Below are 20,845 nucleotides of genomic sequence, written 5' to 3'. Positions count from 1 at the left end.
TGTGGAAAGCAAAATGCTAGAGTAGATGGAACTTAAATTTCATCTAATCTAATAGAGCTCTGTTTACGTTCATAAATTTATCTTTGTTTATATGGCTTATTCCATAATTTCTTATTATTCAATATAATTTATTCTAGTTTTGCTAATAATGAGAAAGGGTAATTCAGGGCACTCAAGCCCGATTTCCAGTGGCTGGAAATAAATCCTTTTCAACTACTTTTCTGGATTCTAGGACTTCAGCCCACAATTTCAAGCACATCTTTGCAATCATAACAGACAAAACATTAACCCCACTGGGGGAAAAAAACAAAGAAGAGTTTCTGCACTTTCTATGCTCCTGCAGAATCCCAGTATACACATGGCCCTGCACAAAGTGATGCCATATGGGCCCTGGCTGTAACAGTAATAGTAAACGTGATGGTACAAATGCAAGGAACAATTTGGATTCAAGTGATATGTAAAATGACAGGCTTTGTTTCAGTAAGAATAAAAATGTGTTTCTTTGTCCAAAACTCTTAAGTCCAACAGTGTGAGTTGCACTCTACAAGTTGTCACAAACAAATTAAAACGGGCAACAAAGGGATTAAACCATAAACATTCACTTTTTTAATTAAGAAAGCATGCACAAAAATAAATTTGTGAGGCCACACCCCTCTCCCACCTCCTTGACATAAAGCATTGTGGGTTGCACTGAAGCGGGTGGGCAGACGAGGGATTTCTCTCCATGACAGGCAGGTAGGCAGGCTGGCCGGCCAGCCCTCTGTGCTGACCGCTTTTCCAAGGCAGGCTGTGTCAGCTGCTCACAGTGCAGAATTCCAGTGCTGAGTCTATGACTTTGTGTCCAATCCAATACTAACCCACTCAAGAATGATGCAACTGATTCAGAGGCAAAAGGAGCATGTGACTAGTTTGCACACTGACTGGCATATATTTACATATGCAAACAAGGCACGCGAGGAGCCTTTAAATACCTAAAGGAGTGATGTTATTCCCTCCACCTTTGTGGATCTTATTCTCAGAAAGATTTTGTAAAAAGCACCAAGTGGCATCTGGAGGAGAAGAAGCCATCTCTACTGAGAAGTCAGTATGTTCTACAGACACCCAACCAAACAGAATCTCCTGTTCCTGGCGACATCATTCTCATCTCAGGGCGGTGTAGACAACCATTAAGACTCCTCCATGAATTCAGCTCAGGGATTCTCTACTCCTCTCAGTATACACAATGATGACCCCTTCCCCCAGCAACCAAAAAGACCCTCCCTCCAGAATCCAATGAAATGGTGAGTTAAAAGCAATGCTACAAAACCTTCCCACCCTTGGCACAGCACTTTCCCATGATGTTTCTGCTTCCAACTTGGTTTCCTCTTCACGCAAAGCAGGCTTGCAGTTGGAAGAGTATGCAGATTAACAAGAAGTCTGGCGAAAGAGAGTCACACTAGAAACTGAAAACAAAGCAGTGAGGAGAGGCCACCCTGCCACATCAACATTCAATCCTGCATTGGCACCCTTGTCCTTCCCTATCTTTCAAGGACTGCCATACGATTGAATACCTGCCCTTCCTGCCCCACCTGACTTGGAAGGGCCCTTCCAGCTATACACTTTCAGTATCTCCTCCATATAGTCCACAGTCACATATCCTCAACTGGAGAGTTTTAAAGCCTCCATCCGCCAAGCTCTGCTTCCTTTCATCTTAAGCTTATCCACAAAACAGGGAGCATCAATTGCTTGTTTTATATAAGGCAGAGAAGACACCCTCAGCTCCCACTCTTGCACCACAAGCCACAACACTTTTCAGAGAAATGAGGGGAAGTAAAATTCAGAAGTTAAACAAAACCTTGCTGGGGAGAGGAGGACTTCTTGCTTTCTATGACTTATCTGCATATTTAAGTAAGAGCCTTACCGCATTATGAGAGAAGGCAACAGGAGGAAAAAAACTCTGGTAAGACAAGCCCTGAGGAGTCTGGTTCAATCTTGATACCCGAGCCACATGATGCAGATACAAGCCAGACCTGTCAAGCTTTCTTCGTCTGCCGAGGGGGGCAAGTGCAAAATGGCAGTGATTGAAAAAGGCAGTGTAGAAAAAAGATAAAGGCCCCCTTCGTCTTTCCCAGACACTCAGTCCCTACCAAGCAACAAGTCCTAACCACAATGTTTCAGCTAGAGAGAAGTCCTTGCCTTCCACTAAGGGAAGCCCCTCTCTGACAAGCAACAATTCCAGCTATTTTCCACACCCAAAGCCTCCCATCCTGTGCACTTGTTGATTCTGCTGTCCCTGCTGGTGTGAGAAAGTTTACAGGCCTCCTTTCGACACCAGTCTAACCCACTCCCTCCCATTCCCTTCCCCATTTACAACATTTAAGAAAAAACATAATTATTACAAACTCTCAAGATCCACGGGGCTCTCTCACTCTTGCAGCCAATAAAGAGTCACTGGCCACCTTGAAGGGAAAGAGGGATTGTTAAAACGCAGGTGATGCAGGAAGAGAAAGATGCGCTCAAGAATTCCTCCCTCTGAGGTCTTCTCATGGCACCAGAAAACAATTTTCCTACCCTCCATCCCTCTCAGGATGCCAGTAAACACATAAAATCCGAAGCTGGAGCAGAAGGGCTGTGCACTATTATTGATGATGATGATGATGATGATGATAATAATAATAATAATAAAGAAGAAGAAAAAAGGTAAAACAGGGAGCGCAAGGAAGGATTATCTTCGGCAGAATCTTGCGGCAGCTTCTCTGGCGGAAGTAGAGAATATATACCTATATACAGGCAAGGAAAGAGGCTGAAGGTGCTGGTCTTGTGACCTGAACCCCAGGCTCCCCTTCCCATACCCTACATGAGGGATGTGCTATCAAGTCTGTAACTTGCTAGGTGATCAAATCCCAGTTGAAATCATCAGGGATTTCCTCATTGGCACCTGGAGGTGGCCGCGGAACCAGATGATGACCTGAATACATTGCAGAAAGGAAGAAAAAACAGGAAATAAGTGGTCTATTATGTAGAATTCTTGATAATAAACTACTACTGTTGTTACCAAGGAGCTCAGTTCAGGTAGAACACTGTATATCCCCCCCCCCCAAGTGTGTGTTTTGACTTTATTCTGAGTGCCATTGTGGTGAATCACGTGAAGCCCCAATGGCATATGCCTGTGAAGAATTTAGCACATTCCAGCCACAAGCAGAAGGTTACAAATAACTCAATTCCAGAATCCAATGCAAGCAAAACCTATAATTTGGCCATTATCTCTTGAGAGTGAATGGATGCCACAAAAAATATCCTGTCTTAATTAAACCAACTACCATTCTGCCATTCCCCGAGAGGTCAAAGCCCAACTGTTTTTCAGCAAGGGTGAGATCACATTAGAATGAGATTTGAGAGGTGGACTTTGCTTTTACCCTGTAACAAGACAGCTGGTATGACTCAAGACGGACCCAGGGAAACTCACTACCTGTGTGTTTTTTATGTAATGTCTCGTGTCCAGACTGGACAGTGCCCCTTACAGTAGACAATCCAGTTTTTTCAGATTTCCTGCTACCACTGAACAGGTAAATATCAGTGACTCAACTTTTGTAGTTCTTTCTATTTTCTGAATTTCCCAATTTCATGCACATCTGACTCTTGCAAGACCAGAAAAACTACTGCATTGCATGCAGCCTCTTTTCTTTCTTTAGCCTTCTCACGTTCCCATAGTGAAATCTGCTTTATACGTCCATATTACACAACTCTCCTAGTCTCTCCTACACCTGCAGTAAGAACTAGTTTTATGGTCCAGGCAACATGTGGGTGGGTTAGCCTGTGTAATGTATTAAGTCTTTCCACTCCACATGTCTGTATTGACATTTCAAGCTACAAAAATCATTACTGTAGACTTCTAAATCATTTCATATTGCTAAGTTCCTACCTTCAATGTTTACATGTGCAGCTGTCTCTAGCAAAGATCTCAAGAGCAGCATGTTTAATCCCCCAAAGTGGCATTTTCCATCACTGCACACATAAGACATGTATTCACACAGGCTAGCAGATCTAGCAACGCTACGTATCATTAATTTTCCCCTCTACTCAAAGCCTGTGTAGATAGCATGTTTTGCTCTCCAATTCTCCCCACATTGTGAGCCAGGAAAACCAAGACTCTACTCCTAGAATTATGTTAACACTTTTAATTAATAATATTAATATTATTAATATTAATAATTATTTTTATTTATTTGCTTAACCAAATATTTCTCCCTCCCTTATTGCAGACATTAAAATGAAGGGGAGAGGGGTACTGAACTTCCTAAAGCTTGCGGTGGGAAGCCTGGACGCCCCTGTAGGACAGGGATGGGGAGCCTGCCAATGTTGCTGGACTAGAGCTTCCATCACTCCTCATAGTTAGCCACGCTGGCTGGGGCTGACGGGACTTTGGAATCCAACACCATCTGGAGGGCCACAGATTTGCTGCTATAGGGTCACACACACACACACACACACACACACACACACACACACACACACACACACACACACACACACACACACACACACACACACACACACACACACACACACACACACACACACACACACACACACACACACACACACACACACACACACACACACACACACACACACACACACACACACACACACACACACACACACACACACACACACACACACACACACACACACACACACACACACACACACACACACACACACACACACACACACACACACACACACACACACACACACACACACACACACACACACACACACACACACACACACACACACACACACACACACACACCAAGTTCTAGATAGCTCAGCATCACTTGGAGATTCCCCTCTTCTTCTCCAGCTTCCAGAAAAAGGGGAGACGAGAGAGAACAGCTCAGTTGGGAGTCTAGGCAAAGGTCCCATCACCCATTCACATTATCTTAAAACAGCCGAGTGTTATAATGGTTTAAAATTCCCACCACAAAAGAAGGTTTATGCTTAAAAATAAAATTAAAAATAAAAGAAAGGAGAGAATGTATGCCATACATGTTGCTACAACCATAGCCCCTTTAGCGTAGAGGTGATCACTCTGCCAAGTGCTGCTGCAGGAACTCCAAAAGGACAGTGAGGGACATTGAGGAACAGACTAGCCTGAGCAGGATCTTTCAGATTCAGATCCTGGGGACCTTTTGGAGGCATATCAATCCCTCTGGGATTCATGTTTATTTGAATTTCTAGGCCCCACTCCCTTGCCATTTCCTCTGATTCAGCTCCGAGCACCTTATAACATTTAAAAATGTTAAGCCAAAAAATAGCACCTTGAAGTCCAATTTTATTCAGATTTCAGGGCTAGAGGCTGTGAGAAGGTAGCATACCTAAGCAGGCTGCCAGTTTATTTCTCAGAGGCCTACCCAAGCTTGTTTTTGAACCCTCAGCAGCCCATTTCCACTTTAGCTTGTTACAAAGTTCTTATAGTAACAGAGAATTGGGGTGGTATTCAATGCTAGTCGTACTCAGAGGAGACCCATGGAAGTGAACAGACATGACTAACTTAAGGTTGTTAATTTGAATGAGTCTACTTTGAAAAGGACCTAGTAGAATACAACCCTTGATATTTGAATTTCCTTGTTTTCCTTTTCTCTCTCGATCCCTTATTTGTTGTATTTAAAGCATTTTAGTCCGGTCTTCAGCCAAAGAATGCTTCCAGAGTGGCTTACACAAAGGGAAAAGGAAATGGAAGGGAGGAAGAAAAAAGAAAATTCAAGTACCATTTCTTAGCTCGCTACCAAGAAACTTCTTCTATGTACTGGGAATAACATACTATATTAAGTGCTATAAGGAACCCAGTTACAGTTCCACTTGATAATACAAGAGCAATACTTCTCAGAATCACAGTATTTTATTCTGTTGTTAAGTCACTTCAAGATATAAAGCAACTAACAATAGTAAACAACAGCATCCATAGGAGAAGAATGGAAAGGTCATGTAGTTATACAAGGTGAATAGGCTCCCCCTTCCTGAACACTGGCTCCTATTGCAAAGATAGTCTTCAAACGTATTCAACTACAAGGACTAGTAGCTTGGGGGGGAAAGGTTGAGATTTTCACTTTTCTATATCTGTTGTCAGATTTTGCCAGATTCAGGAGACATGGATGTAATGTAAAGTACCAGCTCTTCCCCGAGGTGGGGTCCTCTCGGTACCTGGGCAGTGGCAGCAACAAGCATATAGATAGAACTCCAGCACCAGGAAATTTCTTCCCAGCATGAGAGCAGGCACCATCCCCAGCATGCATGCATGCATGCGATGGAGAAAGGAGTAACTAAGCACCTAAGTCAACAGTTTGCTAGAAATTAATGTGTATATGTTTGGGGAAAGGGATAATAGCAAAAAGCAGTTATTTTATACTGTCAGTTAGGCCCCAGAATATTATGGCAGCAGCAAGCCATTTAATGTTCAAAGGCACCTCAGCACTCAACCTTACCTGGACGATTATACCCTGGCGAGTCCTGGGTGGAAATCTGGTACATTGGAGATGGCCCAGAGTAGAGATGGGGAGGCTGTGGCTGACCGTAAGAGTTCACTAGCAGAGAAAAGGGGGAAAGAACCATCAGTTACCTGTTTGCAGCCTGGAAATGCAGAAGACTAAGGTGGGACGTGTAACTTCTACATGCTTAGGCCTTCCTATAGGTTTATTTGTAGCATCATCTTGGTTTCAGAAAATCAGGGATGGTTTCTATCATTAAAGTTTTTTAGTTGCTTCCCCAAACATGAAAACCAATTAATAGCAACTTTCTCAATATAATTTTTAAACCCATAATAAATATGTACAACAGATGTTTTTTGTTGTAATACTTCCCTCTTGGCATGTGAATTCATCTATTGCGCTAACAATGTCCGATCACTACAGCCACCAAATTGACATAATTTGCTAGATCAACTTTCCTCTTTCTATCTTACAGCTCTTTCAGAAGCATACTAACTGGGCCTTGCAAATCAATCCACAAAAGTTAGTAGACCCAAAACATTTTTACTAGCTTGCCTGCCCCCCCACATCAGCACAAGTCATTTTTGTCACATCAACCATCTGAAAGAAAAATGTAACACCTCTCTTCCAACTCACAATTAATTCCTCTCCTGATTGATTGGACGCAATCCAATCAATTTATTACCTACCATGGAGGAATAGCTAAGTGTCTATTTACAAGCCTCTGCTACTGATACAATGCCTTTCCTGTACTACAGTAAATGAGGTGGGATGCAATTTGAAGTAGCTAAATATTCAAATGTTTTTGCACAGTGTGTCATCAGAGCTCTATCACTGCCACATACGGGCGTGTGGAGGTCAGTATCTGTACAATATGGACAACACAAGACTCTTTGGAAATGGGCTAATTACAGAATAATTCATACCATGCAATCTCACTCTGGAAGAGAGAGGATTAGGACAATCTCAACATCCTTTGTTAATTGTAAGACTTTGAATTTGATCCCTTTAAGCAAATGGCCTCATAAACCCCTTATATCTCCATGTGTTTCATGGGTAATTTATGAATAGGCTTTGCGCAGAATAGTTTCTTATGACTTGCTTTAAACTGCATGTTGCTCAGAGGTGGTCATCAGCCATCTTATTGTTTTCCTTGAGTCTCAGTAAAACCAAGTGTTTGTAAGTATGCACAGACATACATCTGCTACAGGCACTGTAGGTGGCAAAGTACGGGACATGCTTAGCCATCCATCCTGCACAAACCTGAGCACAGCTTGGGTGATAAAGAACTTTTTTATGGAAATGATGCTGCTACCATTTCAGTATGTGGGTGCTACTATCTTTGGTTTGTTCAGGCAAATATACAGTCTGGCCACAAAGTATATGCAGAACTTTTGACAATGGCAGTGGTTCTGGAACACCCTTTTGCCCCCCCCTCCTCAGCTTGCAAAGGGATCAGAGAACAGGGTTAGGGGAAATTTCAGAGATGGAGACTAAATATGACAAAAACACAAGTTTTGTCTAAGATTGAACCTGTTATCCCCATCCTTAGCCATGATGCCACAGAAGGGGGTGTGGCTGTATCTCTTGGATTCTGTCTCACTCACTATCCTGGAATGGCAGGTTTCCACCCAGAAAGCCATGCTGAGTACCTTGGTTCATGGGCTGCTCTTGTTTGCCACTATTCATGGCACAGGACTCGGAGATTCGGGGAAGCTGCTGTGGGCCTCCCAGGTGAGGGAGCTGACCGGTCTGGGTGAGAAAGTGATTGAGGGAGTCACAGAGGTTGGCAATGTGGTGCTGATCTAGGGTCCAGTTCTTACGCTCAGCCTGACGCAGACTCTCCATCAACTCTGCAGGGGGGCAGAGAAAGAGAGATAAAAAACTAGGCATCACTGCTCTCTTTTCTTGCCGAAGAGCTCCTTCTCTATTTACCACTCTAAGTCTGTGGAGGGCCCCTTTCCCCTTCTACCAAAATGAAGGGTGTAAGGAAGTAGCATAACACGACCCACCTGAGAACTGGGAGTGTTCAATGCTAGACCAATTCAGTCGATTCACCATCTTAAAACTTTCTTTTAGGGAATCAATGTTGGAGCACCACTCGGGGGGAAATGCTGGAAATGGAGGACACAAAGTAGTCAAGAAGGGCATAGTATCCTTATTTCCCCATACCTTATATTAAGTACAGAATATGTACCCAATACATTCCTCACTAAAATCCTGAATTGAACAGCCCCTCTCAAAACAATCTGCCTGTTCACGGTACCTGGCTACTCTTCTCCAAATTCTGTTTATTTATTCATTCATTCGTTTAAAATATTTACATGCTGCTTTTTATTACCAATGATCACAAAAATAATAAATAGGCAGCAGTTAAAAGCATAATTAAAAGTCATTTTTAATATAAAATATTTAACATCTCTGGGTGAATAAAACTGTTTTTGCCTGGCACCTAAATCACCAGGCATACCTCTCTGGGGAGGGCATTCCATAGCTAGGCTACCACTACCATTATTCAAAAAGTCCTCTTCCATCTTCTGACAAACCTCACATCTGATGGAGATGGTATTTGGACAAGTGCACTAGCTGGTGACCTTAGTGTGTGTGGACAGGAGGTGGTCATTCAAGAACTTGAATTCCAAGCCATTTAAAAGTGATCATCAGAACTTTGACGTGGGCCCAGAAGGTAATGGGCAGCCAGTGAAGTTCTTTTAAGATTGGTAAGACATGATCTGTGCAAGCTGTGCCACTCAAAACTCTGGCTGCTACATTTCAGACCATATGTATAATGCATTGCAATAATCCAGATGGGATTGCATCTACATGAGATCTCCAGATGTGGGTGGGACAGATATTCTTCTCCTCTGGACAACAGCAGAAACTACAACACTCTCCTTGATGTCTATTTATAGGATGGGCTGTACTGTGAGTAGCCCATCCTAGCAGAATATCTGGTTTGGTTTACTTAAACAGCTTCATTAGGCTGACCTGAGAACTTCCAAGAGAAGTTCATCATACCTCATCATCATACCTCATCACCTCCAACATTAATGTGACTATTTTTATTCAACCTGAAGGCACTCATGATACATATGGGCCCTGGACCATTTCACATATTATTTTTCTTACCCATCCTTCACCATAAGTTCCAAGGATAGGTTACAGCAATTTAAAAATACGACGTTAAAAACAGTTTAAAACAAATTACAGTAACAAAAATAGGATAGGTCCTAAAACATACATCTCAAGTTTCAAAGGCCAGGGTAAAGAGGTGCATCTTCAGCATGTGATGGAAACTACATAATGAAGGTGCCGGACACATCTCCATGGGGAAGGAATTCTACAACTTAGCTGCTGATAGAGAGAATTCCTTCTTCCAGGTTGCCACCCCTCAAAATTCTGAGGCAGTCAAACTACCAAGCGGGCCCCCTCTGCTGATCTTAACACTCAAGAGAGTCTGTAGGGAAGGAAACAGTCTTTCAGATATTTGGAGCCCAAGTCATTTAAGCCTTGAAACACTAATGTGAGCACCTTGAATTGGGCCTGAAAATGAACAGGCAACCAACGCAGATGTTTTAAAACAGCCGTTATATGACTTTTAAATTGAACCCTAGCCAGTAATTTGGACCAGCTGGAAGTTTCCAAGTAATCTAGCATTGCAATCCAATCTGGAAGCTAACAGAGCATGGAGTACCATGGCCAAATCATCCCTTTCCAAAAGGGGCTGTAGCTGGGAATAGGCACTCCTAGTAACTGGGGTCACCTGAGACTCCACTGACAATGTTGGATCCAGGAGTATCCCTAAGCTATGGACCTGCTAATTCCAGTTGCAGTTTACACTCCAAGAGCTGCAGCCAATTCTGGCTTCCTGAACAAAACAGGTTTGCACACATAAGCTTTTCACATTCACTTTAGGTACATAGCTAAAATTGTACAGTGTGGACTGGCTCTTCAAGTTTTGCCCAGAAGGAACATATCAAAACTCTTTCATCTGCAAATCTGCAGCATAATATCTAGCCATATCCATCCATCCTTAATTCAATGAACATTTCTGCTAGTGTTCCCACGCTGTAACTCACCAAAGCTAGCATTATTCATGGAAGCTTGCGACTGTTGCTGCTGCTGCTGCGAATGGGAGTGTGGGTGGTGCTGCTGATGCTGGTGATATCCTCCATGCTGCATTGTGGAGGGGTGAATGGACATCACAGGTGGGGGGCCATAGCTGTCACCTCCTTGCTGCTTACCACCTTGAGATGGACAGCCTTCTGAGGTTGGAGTGTGGAGTGGGGGTGCAGCTCCCACTGAGGAGGGCACCTGCTGCTGGTGGTACATATAGTAATTGTGGTTGGAGGGCTGCATTTCACCCAGAAGGGAAGAGAAATCTAAAGGGAGAATTAAGAGAAAAACATTAAAGTGGATGGCTAATCTTTTTTGGCCTGATGGCCACATTCAACTATGGCTAGGCTTCCAGGAGCCACATGCCAGCAGCAGGCATGGGCACCCACACTTATCATGCACATCCTTCTGTACGCACGCACACACAAAGACAGGACACACAGAGGCACATTATTGCCCCCATTCTGTTCATCGTAGATACGTTTGATGGCTGGCAGGGGGAGGGGGCAATCCGCATCCCTATCAAGGCACTGACTGGGCTCTACTACACCCACACCTGCATCCAATTTACTTCTTCTTTTCTTTTTGGTACCACTGCCAAAATTGGTGAGGTCTTGGAGGGCCCAAAGGTTCTGCTTGGGGAGCCAAATTTTGCCCCGAACTGGGGGTTAGCTACCCCCCACATTAAAATATACAAATTAGAGGGATCAGTTCTATATCTGCTCTTCCTTAGAAATGAGGCTAGTATCCTCTGCAATCCCAAACATTAAGAGAGCAAGACATCAGTCCTTCCATTATAAATCAGTGATCACATTTCTATTAATACTTTCATTATTCAACAGCAGCTTAGGTCCACAATTTCTCAGCCTTTTTCTGCATGTATCATAAAAAACAAGGTAAATTTCATGAAATGCTGCCCTCCAGTGGTTGTAACTGAATCACAGAATCCCAAGTACTCTGGAGTTGAGGGACGAACAATATTATCTCTTTGCGCCTGGTTTCTAGCACTTCACCCAAACCAGCTATGGGTCTTTCCCTTTTTCCTGCTGCGTAGGCACATCCCTTTTAAGAGGCCGTCTTAAAAACTCACAACCTGGAAAGTGTCAGCAGCCCTAGTTCTGTAGCCATTTTAATTCTACAAAACAAGAGGTTCAGCTGAAAAAGGGACATAGGATTTTTAACTTGTTCTCTAGGGCAAACCAACATCTTCAGCTGAGGGGAGCTGTTTAATAGGGTAGGAGCCCCATTCTAGTCACACAACTGGGCCAAAGAATCCAGCACCCTATGCTGAAGAACCTGGCAGGAAATTAGACCATCCATGTGGCCTCTGTGTAATCCAAGAGTACTCTAAGACAAGATCTTATTTCCCAAACAGAAGGGCACCAGGCAAGTGCGACGCAGCATGCAGCTTCCTCTCAAGCTGCAGCTGACCAGACCAGTCTTAAAGCAGCACTTTCCAGGCCAGAAGAGCATGCAAAGCGCTACTTCACACTACTTTATTGCATTGCTTTTATTGATGTATTTTTATACTTGTGTTTATTTTTCTTTGTAAGCCGCCTTGAGGGCCTTTGGCCAAAAGGCGGGGTATAAATAAATGTAATAATAATAATACTTTACTACCAATATGGTGTTGGAAGGGGAAAAACCCATGCGAGTGACCTGATGCTGCCCATGGACCACAGGCTAGCCACAGGTATCACAGCAGAGACTTTAACCAGTGGCAGAAGCTGAGGGGCATTATCATTGTCCAGGTGCAAACACCTCCTCTCTGCCCCTTCCAGCCTTTCAGACCATGTAATAGAGAGGGTGCTACGACTCACCATGTTGGGATGAGGAGGATTTCTCAAGCATGGATTTATAGAGATTCCGGAAGGACCAGCTCAGATCCTGGAAGTTGATCTCCGAGTAGGAGAATTTCAAGTCATTGCTGGTACTGTAGTGTGGAGGTGGCACATCTGTCCCTTCACGGCCCTGTCCACCTGCCACTGTTGCCGCCACGTCCACAGGCCCTGCACTCTGCTGAGGACAAATAGGGATAATGAACAGAAATCTAACCTTTTGAAACCAGGAGTTTTATATGCATTTTTTCATCTTCACAGCTATTAGCTCTGGCTCAAATTCAAGGCAAAAGCTTACTTATCCTACCCTTCACCATCCATGCCTGTTTTTCCTCTGCAACACCCTCCTCCCCTTTTCTTCCTCCCTCCTCCCAGCTCCTCCTCAAAAGTCTTCTGATTCTGCTTCTTCCCATGGGCACCTCCTCTTTCCCTTCCCATCTCCACTCACCTGACTGTAATTGCCAATAGGCGATGTGCTTTGCAAGGATAGCTGTTGAGTGGACTCCGGGGACAGCGACACTTCTGCCCCAACAGACACAGGCCCCCGCGGGCTCTTGCTTGCCTCTTGCTCTGGGGAATCCTGCGATAACTGAGCAGATGGGAAAGTAAGTGCATAAGGAACACACAGACAAGAGACATAAAGCAGCAGAGCTGAAACCAGCTGGGCAGTCAACACGAAATGCATGGCTCAGACTGGAGAGGGGCAATTATGGCAATCAAGGGGGATATCATTTGCCCCACAACATGCTACAGGAACAGGAAAATTAAAACTCCAAGTCCAATGGTTGCCTATTTAAAAATCACTAGCCAAGATGCAACTTTTGAGAGAACTTCAGAGACCTGTTGTGAAATACAGTGAGTGAACTTTCTATTAGTACTGTAACCCAATGAAATATATTTTATTTGATTAATTATATGTTTTAATTGATTAATCAATTGATCTATCAATTAAGTTTGCATATGGGTTAAAAACAGTATTTCTGAAGCACCAAGCTCCTTCTTTGTTTTCGGATAATGCAGGTATGTGTTGTAACTGGCATCATCATAAACAGGGCATTCCCAAGCGCAAGAGAAAAGCCGGAATGCCTTTTTTAGATGGTACTTGCCACCTGCAGCTTTTATAAGCAGTTACACTAAAAGCAGTATTTTTTAAAAAAAATGCTGTCCAATTAATTATGTCAACTTTTTGGTTGATTAAGTTTTTAAATTTATTAATCTAACCTATTAATTTAGCAGTGCAATCCTATGCATATTTGCTCAGGAGCAAGTTTCACTATGATCAATGGGGCTTACTCCAACTTTGGGTACTCAGGAATGCAACCTAAACATTGCAACTCTACTTCCAATAAACCATAGCACCTTGGCTGATTGTTCTTACAATAATATAGTACTTGCAGTTATTAATCATTCTCAGTTATATAAGTATATCCAGAAAAAAGTCTGGTTGACCTTTTTCTCCAAAATATTGGATTAAGTTAATTATTTACAAAGAAAATTTTAAAGTCATGTAAATTAAGCAAATGTGTACGATTTATTATGCATTTTGCCACTTTCCAAAAATAATTCTGGTTCTGCTAATAATGGAGCAGGGTTAAGATAGAGAGGGCAAAGCATTGAAGCCTCTCCTTCCCTTGGCTGCTGGAAATCTTTTGCAACCACCCCTCTTTATTTCCAAATTTCACCAGGCATTGCTCATACACTCTTAAATATTTCTTCAAACCCATAAAAGCTACAAACTTGCTTTAAAAAAAAGACATGAAAGTGGAGGTTCTCAGAAGACTGAATTCTATTCCCAGTGTGTTTCTTTGGTGCCCTGCAGAATCATGGCACGTACATAGCCCTTTGGATTTTTGGGGTAGCAGGTAGGATGGGGAGTCACACTTACATCGTCATCTGGTGGGTGTCGCCTCTTCCGGGAGATATCAGGACAGGTATCTATTGTCCAGTAAGAACCCTGCAAAGAATAAGATCTACTGGTGACAGGAGTATAAAATCAACCCTTTATATCAGCAACAGCAGCCGTGCAATCCACTATGCCAAACAGCATGCTGATTTTTAGAGCTATCAACTACACTTGCCGCACAAGCCCTTTGTCTATATGGCAATAATGTACTTTTGCAACATCTTCCTCGATTCACATTTTTGTGATGTCATAATCCTTCAGTATTTCTTCCGTCTCTAGTAATCCTTCAGTCTCTAATAAATGTTTTTGGGAAGAACTGGTTGGACAAGAATAGCAATTCTGATGTAAAACCATGAAGTAGAATGACCATTGCAGAAATGCAATAAATTCTCAGGAAATGTGATCTGTTTTGTTTCTGTTACAAGAAACCACTAGGGTCATGAAGACACACATTACAGTCTAGGATACAAAGTCCCACTGCTTTCCCTAAGCTTTCACAAATGTACACATACTGAAGAGTGCAAAGCTACTTCAACTCACCAGATTTTACTATTTCATTGATAGATACAGATGAACAAAGCCTGAATGCTTTCTTTTTCTCTTATTGAGTTGCAATAAATAACAGTGCACAGATTCTACTCAAACCTGTACAGTGCTTCAAAAAATTGCTCTAACCTGGAGAAGGGGGAGCACAGTTTATGACTTGCCTGCATATTTTATGCCACTAATTAATCTGTATGTTCACATTTGCCCCATTTTGAGAAAACGCAGGGCTGAGGATTTGGAAGGCAATACAACACTGATAGAAAACTTCCTGAACATGCTGGTCAAACACAGCTACATCCCTCACCTTTCCAGGGTCATCCCGAGGGCGAGGCACTTTTCGAAAGCATTTGTTCAGAGACAGATTGTGACGAATGGAGTTCTGGGGAGACAAAAGGAGAGAGACGTAGCAGACAGGCAGGCTCCTTACTCGTCCCCTTATAACCCGCCTAACACGAAACGCTCCTGCTTTCCCTCAGCCAGGGTTCTCAGGCCCAGCTCTGCACTTGCCACATCAAGTGGGGGAAACAGGGGAGGAGGTGCTGGGAAAGATGCGGCAAGCAGGAAAGTGAGTGTTAAGCAACCTCCTCCCCGCCTGCTACGACTCCTTTGCAGATCCTCCCACCAGCAGGGCCTTAGAGAAGCAGCAGCCAGGCTCCCAACCTATGTCAACAATTGCAAACTCATCACCAGGATGCTGGTTTTGCATCTCTTACCTACACAATATAAATTTCTGAACAGAAAAAAAAGGCAAGACCCTCAGAAGATGTGCAAGTATAGAAACCTTTAAATTTTTTGTTGCTGGAATGTAGCCTGCGGTACAAAGGTCCATTTCTCTACCCACATTTGCCTCTGTCCCTGCACATCACTGGCATGCGGCCCATGAGGGAACTGAGAAAAGTTGAGAAACTTTCCCCATCCCTGCTTTACTGAGTCTGAGCAATTCCTCAGACAAAAGTAACAGCACAGACTGCCTCACCTAACCCCTTGAAAGACAAATTTCTCCGTTACTCTGCAGGAAGAACTAGGGTTGTATGAAAGATATGTAGCCAATCAGTGGCACACAGTGGTCGTTGTGCAATATACTTCTGCCCACCCATCCCATGCTGCCCTGACATCAGGTGGGAGGCTGCATATTTGCTACAGCCCACTAATCCAACTAAAGTGCACTAATGATGCACTTTGTCTTGACTTGTGACACACTTCCAAAGAAAGTTGGCTACTACCAGCATACAAGCACTAGAAACATGAATCTGTAGTTTATATTCCAACAAGCCTCTTGAATAGAAATTTTTATTCTACTCTTTATCTGCATTTGACTAGAAACTGTATTTTATTACTGATGTTTTTATTGTTAATTGCTTCATGACGTTTCATGGGAAGGAAACAGGTACATTATTATTTTTAATTATTATTATTAATAATTATTATTATTAAATTTATATCCCCCTTCTTCCCAAAGTGGCCAGGGTGGCAAACATCTAAAAACAACTGAAAACTATTCCAATAAAGACACAGACAGAAAAAACTCAAGCTATATGGCTTCTTCAAAGAGGAATGTCTTCAGTAGGCACTAAAAACGTAACAGAGCCACCTGTCTAACATTTAATGGGAGGGAGTTACAAGAGGTAGCTGCTAATTCCTTTATTGTGGAGAATAGACCTCCTGATAAGATTATATCTGCAGAAAGGCCTCACCTGCAGAGTGCAGTGATCAACAGGGTATGCAAGATTATCTTCCACGTATCCTGGTCCCAAAACTAGCACGAACTTGGCCCAGTCATTAATTGGCAGCCAATGCAATAAATAATATCTACTAAATATCATCCACTGAAATACAGAAGGGGCTTCAAGTGTATAGAAGAGATGTGTGGGATTTAACCTAGACATTGGAATATTGCATGGGAAGGTTTCACCTCTGTCTTCACCTTTCCCCCTTTGGTCAAAATTTAGAACATAACCACCTTGTGGCAGAGATCTGTCTTTTTGCTACAGTCAGTCTGTAAAGCATTATGTGCATTCATGGCATGATCACACTATTAAACAAGTGTATCATGTTAAATGGGAATGATTTTTTATAGGGGCAACAACCGGGTCTTTAGCATTCTCACCTTCCATCCAATGCCAGCATTTTTGTAGTAGGGAAAGTTGTCACAAATCCAGCGATAGATCTCACTGAGGGTCATCTTCTTGGCAGGTGATGAGTTGATGGCATAAGTGATCAGAGTAGCATAGCTATAGCGCGGCTTCCCATCCTGATGGACAGCAGCATCGTCCTTGCTCAATGTAGCATTGGGGTCAGTGGGCGAGCCAGGAGAGCACTTCCTACCAGCCCCTGGGGGACCTGACTGGGAAGCACCCCCTAATTTCTCAATAGTGGCTCGAAGGGTGAGCTGTGGGAGCCAATCAATGGAAGTGAGGCTGCTTTCCAGGTCAGAGGCCATGGTGCTGGAGGCAAAGGTATCTAATTTGGAGAAAGAGACAAACACAGATAGGGCTGTTGAAATATAATCTTACTACATGGCTCTTCTCCCCCACAAGGAAAACGCTCCATAAGGCTAAAACAAAGGCTGCATCGTTAAGGACACCAACAACTCAGCTTCCAAAGCCACAAATAACATTGTATTTGCTTAGTTATACAGGTCAGGAAAGGAGAAGACAACTATATGAGCCAGACTTAGAGAAGTTAGCACAGGCTTGTAAATAGTCACTCCTTTTGTCACCAATGGAGAGTAAGAATCCTCTCCCGACAACACAAAAAGGGAAGCTGTAAGAAAGTTGGACCACAAATTACTGCAACATGTAAATGAACACAGGTAGGCTGGTAGAAATTTGTGTGGGCTAGTTACAAGGCTAGCTTATCATTTATGGATGAAAAGGCATATAAGCCCCAGCTATCTTCACGTTACAAATTAACAACAAGAAGGGAGGAAAGAAAACTTATTGAAGCATTTTTAAAATTTCACAGCTAAGAAACAAAATCCAATGTAATTCTCCATACAAAAAGCAACATCACAGTATCAGTCTGGGGAGCCACACATACTTTTTGCAGATATGGTGCTTGATGACAAACCTAATATGGCAAACATGGAACTGCTATAGGAAGAGGGTCACTTGTCGAGATATTGAGAGAACCATGAAATGTATATCAAGAAGGAAAGAAAAACATACATACTCTTAATCGTGATAGGCCCATTAAGAAATTGCAATAATATCCAAGAAAAATTCTATTAACGGAAAAGTATTTCCTTAGATATCATCAACTGAAAATATTCAAAGCCCTAAGAACAAATGCTTGTCAGAATAAGTGATGCAAACGATTTGCATAATATATTTTTAATGAGATGGATTGAGTTTGCAGATTTTTTAAACGTTTTGCAAGAGCTGGAAAGACAAGGAAAAATTGTGTAGTCTGCAGAATCTAGTATCAGCCCCTCAAAGAAAGCCAACAAACATGGGGAAGTTGACCATTAAAATCAAGGTATGATAACTTCATGGCAATGTGGAGGCCATTCATAACATTGATTACTAAACAAGGTGATAATCTAATGCCACCGGGATCTGAGAAGTCTTTTTGGAAAGATTTATTGCCACAGTGTTTGCTACTTTAGTCCTTATTGTCAGCTTGGGTCACTTGCCTGTATTGGACATTTAAATTGTATTTCCCATATAATGTTCATTATGTGGGAATAATGAAATAAGTTTTGAACAGGGCTGTGGAGTCGGTATGCCAGACCTTTGACTCCGACTTCTCTATTTTTCAACTGTCCGACTCAGACTCCTTCATAAATGGCAAATGTATATTAACTAGTAATAACACATTTACTGTAGTAAAATGGTAGCACAAGGCATTTCATCACCACCACGTGAATCCAGAGCTTGGAAAAGTTACTTTTTTGAACTACAACTCCTACGAGCCCAATCCCTGGGGCTGATGGGAGTTGTAGTTTTAAAAAGTAACTTTTCCAAGCTCTGCATTCATGTGGTGGTGATGAAATGCCTTGTGCTACCATTTTACTACAGTAAATGTGTTATTACTAGTTAATATACATTTGACATTTATGAAGGAGTCGGAGTTGGAGTTGGAGTTGGCACATTTCTACCGACTCCGACTGCACCCAAAATTGCTCCCAACTCCGACTCCACGATTCCGACTCCACAGCCCTGGTTTTGAATAGGTAAAGGATACGTATTATGTTTTGTTTGAGGTATTTCATTCCTGCTTTGTTATTGTACACTTAAAAGAAGAAAAGAAAGCAAAGAAAAAACTCTGTTAGAGTATCCTACAAATTACACGAGCTGAAATATGTCTTGAAAGATTAGGCCACCATGTTGAGTGCATTCAACACTACTTTTTTGGAGCAGGAAATCACTGATTTCTGCCTTTCTATGCCAATATATGGGCAAGGGCAACACCCCAAGGATGGGTGCAAGGATGTACCAGGATTCCCTTCAGCAGTTGACACTACCATTTAAAGGCACAAAGGAATTTCAGAAGCATCATTGTCTAGAAAGCACAGCCCCGTCCCTGAGTCTTGACAGACTGAATGGACAAAGGAGAGGGCAGCATGTCAGGAAGTTGCATCACCTGGATTAGCCCATGCCTACTAGGAGGGTGCCTGCCCTCTAGGAATTCACCACTATTGCATAGTTTTGAGAGTGTATGAAATGTGCCTACGCTTTTACTCCAGGAAAACAGCAACACTTTGTCTTGGGCATCAAAGATTTGGGAAATAATGTCTTATTACAATGTAATGTTCATGTCCGCGATTTGTAGTATCAACATAAAGCTAATCAGAGACCTATGTATATCAGCCTGTAAATTCATGGCAATCTGAGCACCTAGAGTCAGCTCCAGTGTTTGCGGGGCCCTTGAGCAAGATGCTCTTGGCACAGCCCCCTCCCCAAGTACGCCCACCTTACCCTCATTGCTACCCATTAACTTGCCCTTTTCTTCCAGGCTTAATCTGCACCATCACTCTGGAAGCCAAGCAGTGACAGCTGTTCCTGTGCATCACTCCAATCAGTCCTCACTTACAGAAGGCAGCAGAACAGGCAGCTACAGCAAGGAGGCAGCAGAACAAGGTCCAGAACTCTGTGGAGCTGGTCGTGGACTTCCTCCTGGGACACATGCCTCAGCAGGTGCCCAAATATGCAAATGTCCTTCTTCATGAGGACACCATAAATTAGACTAGTGTTACTACTGACACTGATTTAGGACCAAACAACCTCTCAATCCTCCCCTGCCCTACCGTGGCATTGGTTCCTCTAGAAGCAGGGATGGAACAAGGGTCCATAAGGACAATGAGCTACTGCTATATTTATTTGTTTAAAATATTTATATTTCATTTTTCTGCCTGCCAATAGGCCTCTAAGGCAGCTGACAAGATTGTTTAAGGCAGTGATGACTGATTATGACACGGGGGGGGTAAAAATGTCAATTCTCCTGTCCTTGAGTATTACTGTAAGTATTTTAACTGCTGTAGAAATCAACAAGATCTGTATCACAAAAATCCAGGCTCCCTCACTCAACCTGCTTAATAGAACAGCACTCAATAGTGCCATAGCTAGCTTAAGACAATATTTTGGTACCCGTAATGGAAAAGCAAATGGCAACCCTCCACAAGACACATATTAGCATGGGCACAAAATAGTGGTAGGTACTCTTGTACAAACCTCATAAAATGAATAGGAGCTGTGCCAGAGCATTGCCTGCAGGATTCTGCCCCATGAGCTGGATATGTCTGGCTCTCATTTTGTTGCCCTTAGTGAAAAATAAAATCTACTGCTTGAGGCAACTATAGCACTCAGCCAAAGATTCTGAGCTTGACTCCACAACCTGTGCTACTACACCATTAACTTGTGGGAAGGACGCCTGTACTGAGGAGGAGGAGGAGGAGGAGGAGGAGGAGGAGGAGTGGTAGAGTCTGCAACACCACTCCCCTGCAGGATCTGTGAGGAGGGGATATATTT

General features: G+C 42.8%; 1 protein-coding gene across 5 annotated transcripts in view; it reads right to left on the bottom strand.

Annotated features, from left to right (window-relative positions):
• Nucleotides 1–583: 583 nt before the first annotated feature.
• Nucleotides 584–20,845, bottom strand: part of FOXJ2 (forkhead box J2) — a 44,949-nt gene continuing 24,687 nt past the window's right edge. For 3 of the 5 annotated variants that reach the window (XM_061584295.1, XM_061584296.1, XM_061584297.1), the window contains 10 exons: nucleotides 16,984–17,336; nucleotides 15,181–15,255; nucleotides 14,313–14,381; nucleotides 12,876–13,016; nucleotides 12,410–12,608; nucleotides 10,553–10,855; nucleotides 8,486–8,587; nucleotides 8,126–8,326; nucleotides 6,471–6,569; nucleotides 584–2,947 (listed from right to left, as the gene is read on the bottom strand). In XM_061584295.1, coding sequence (XP_061440279.1) covers nucleotides 2,868–2,947; nucleotides 6,471–6,569; nucleotides 8,126–8,326; nucleotides 8,486–8,587; nucleotides 10,553–10,855; nucleotides 12,410–12,608; nucleotides 12,876–13,016; nucleotides 14,313–14,381; nucleotides 15,181–15,255; nucleotides 16,984–17,316 — 1,602 coding nt within the window. In that variant the 5' untranslated portion in view covers nucleotides 17,317–17,336 and the 3' untranslated portion in view covers nucleotides 584–2,867. The remainder of the gene's footprint in view (nucleotides 2,948–6,470; nucleotides 6,570–8,125; nucleotides 8,327–8,485; nucleotides 8,588–10,552; nucleotides 10,856–12,409; nucleotides 12,609–12,875; nucleotides 13,017–14,312; nucleotides 14,382–15,180; nucleotides 15,256–16,983; nucleotides 17,337–20,845) is intronic. The other 2 variants (XM_061584298.1, XM_061584299.1) reach the window with 2 other exon arrangements.

This window comes from Rhineura floridana, chromosome 9 (genome assembly GCF_030035675.1).
Source record: "Rhineura floridana isolate rRhiFlo1 chromosome 9, rRhiFlo1.hap2, whole genome shotgun sequence".
NCBI classification, from domain to species: Eukaryota; Metazoa; Chordata; class Lepidosauria; order Squamata; family Rhineuridae; genus Rhineura; species Rhineura floridana.
Note: the sequence above shows the minus strand (reverse complement) of the source record. Positions and strands in the feature narration are given on the sequence as shown.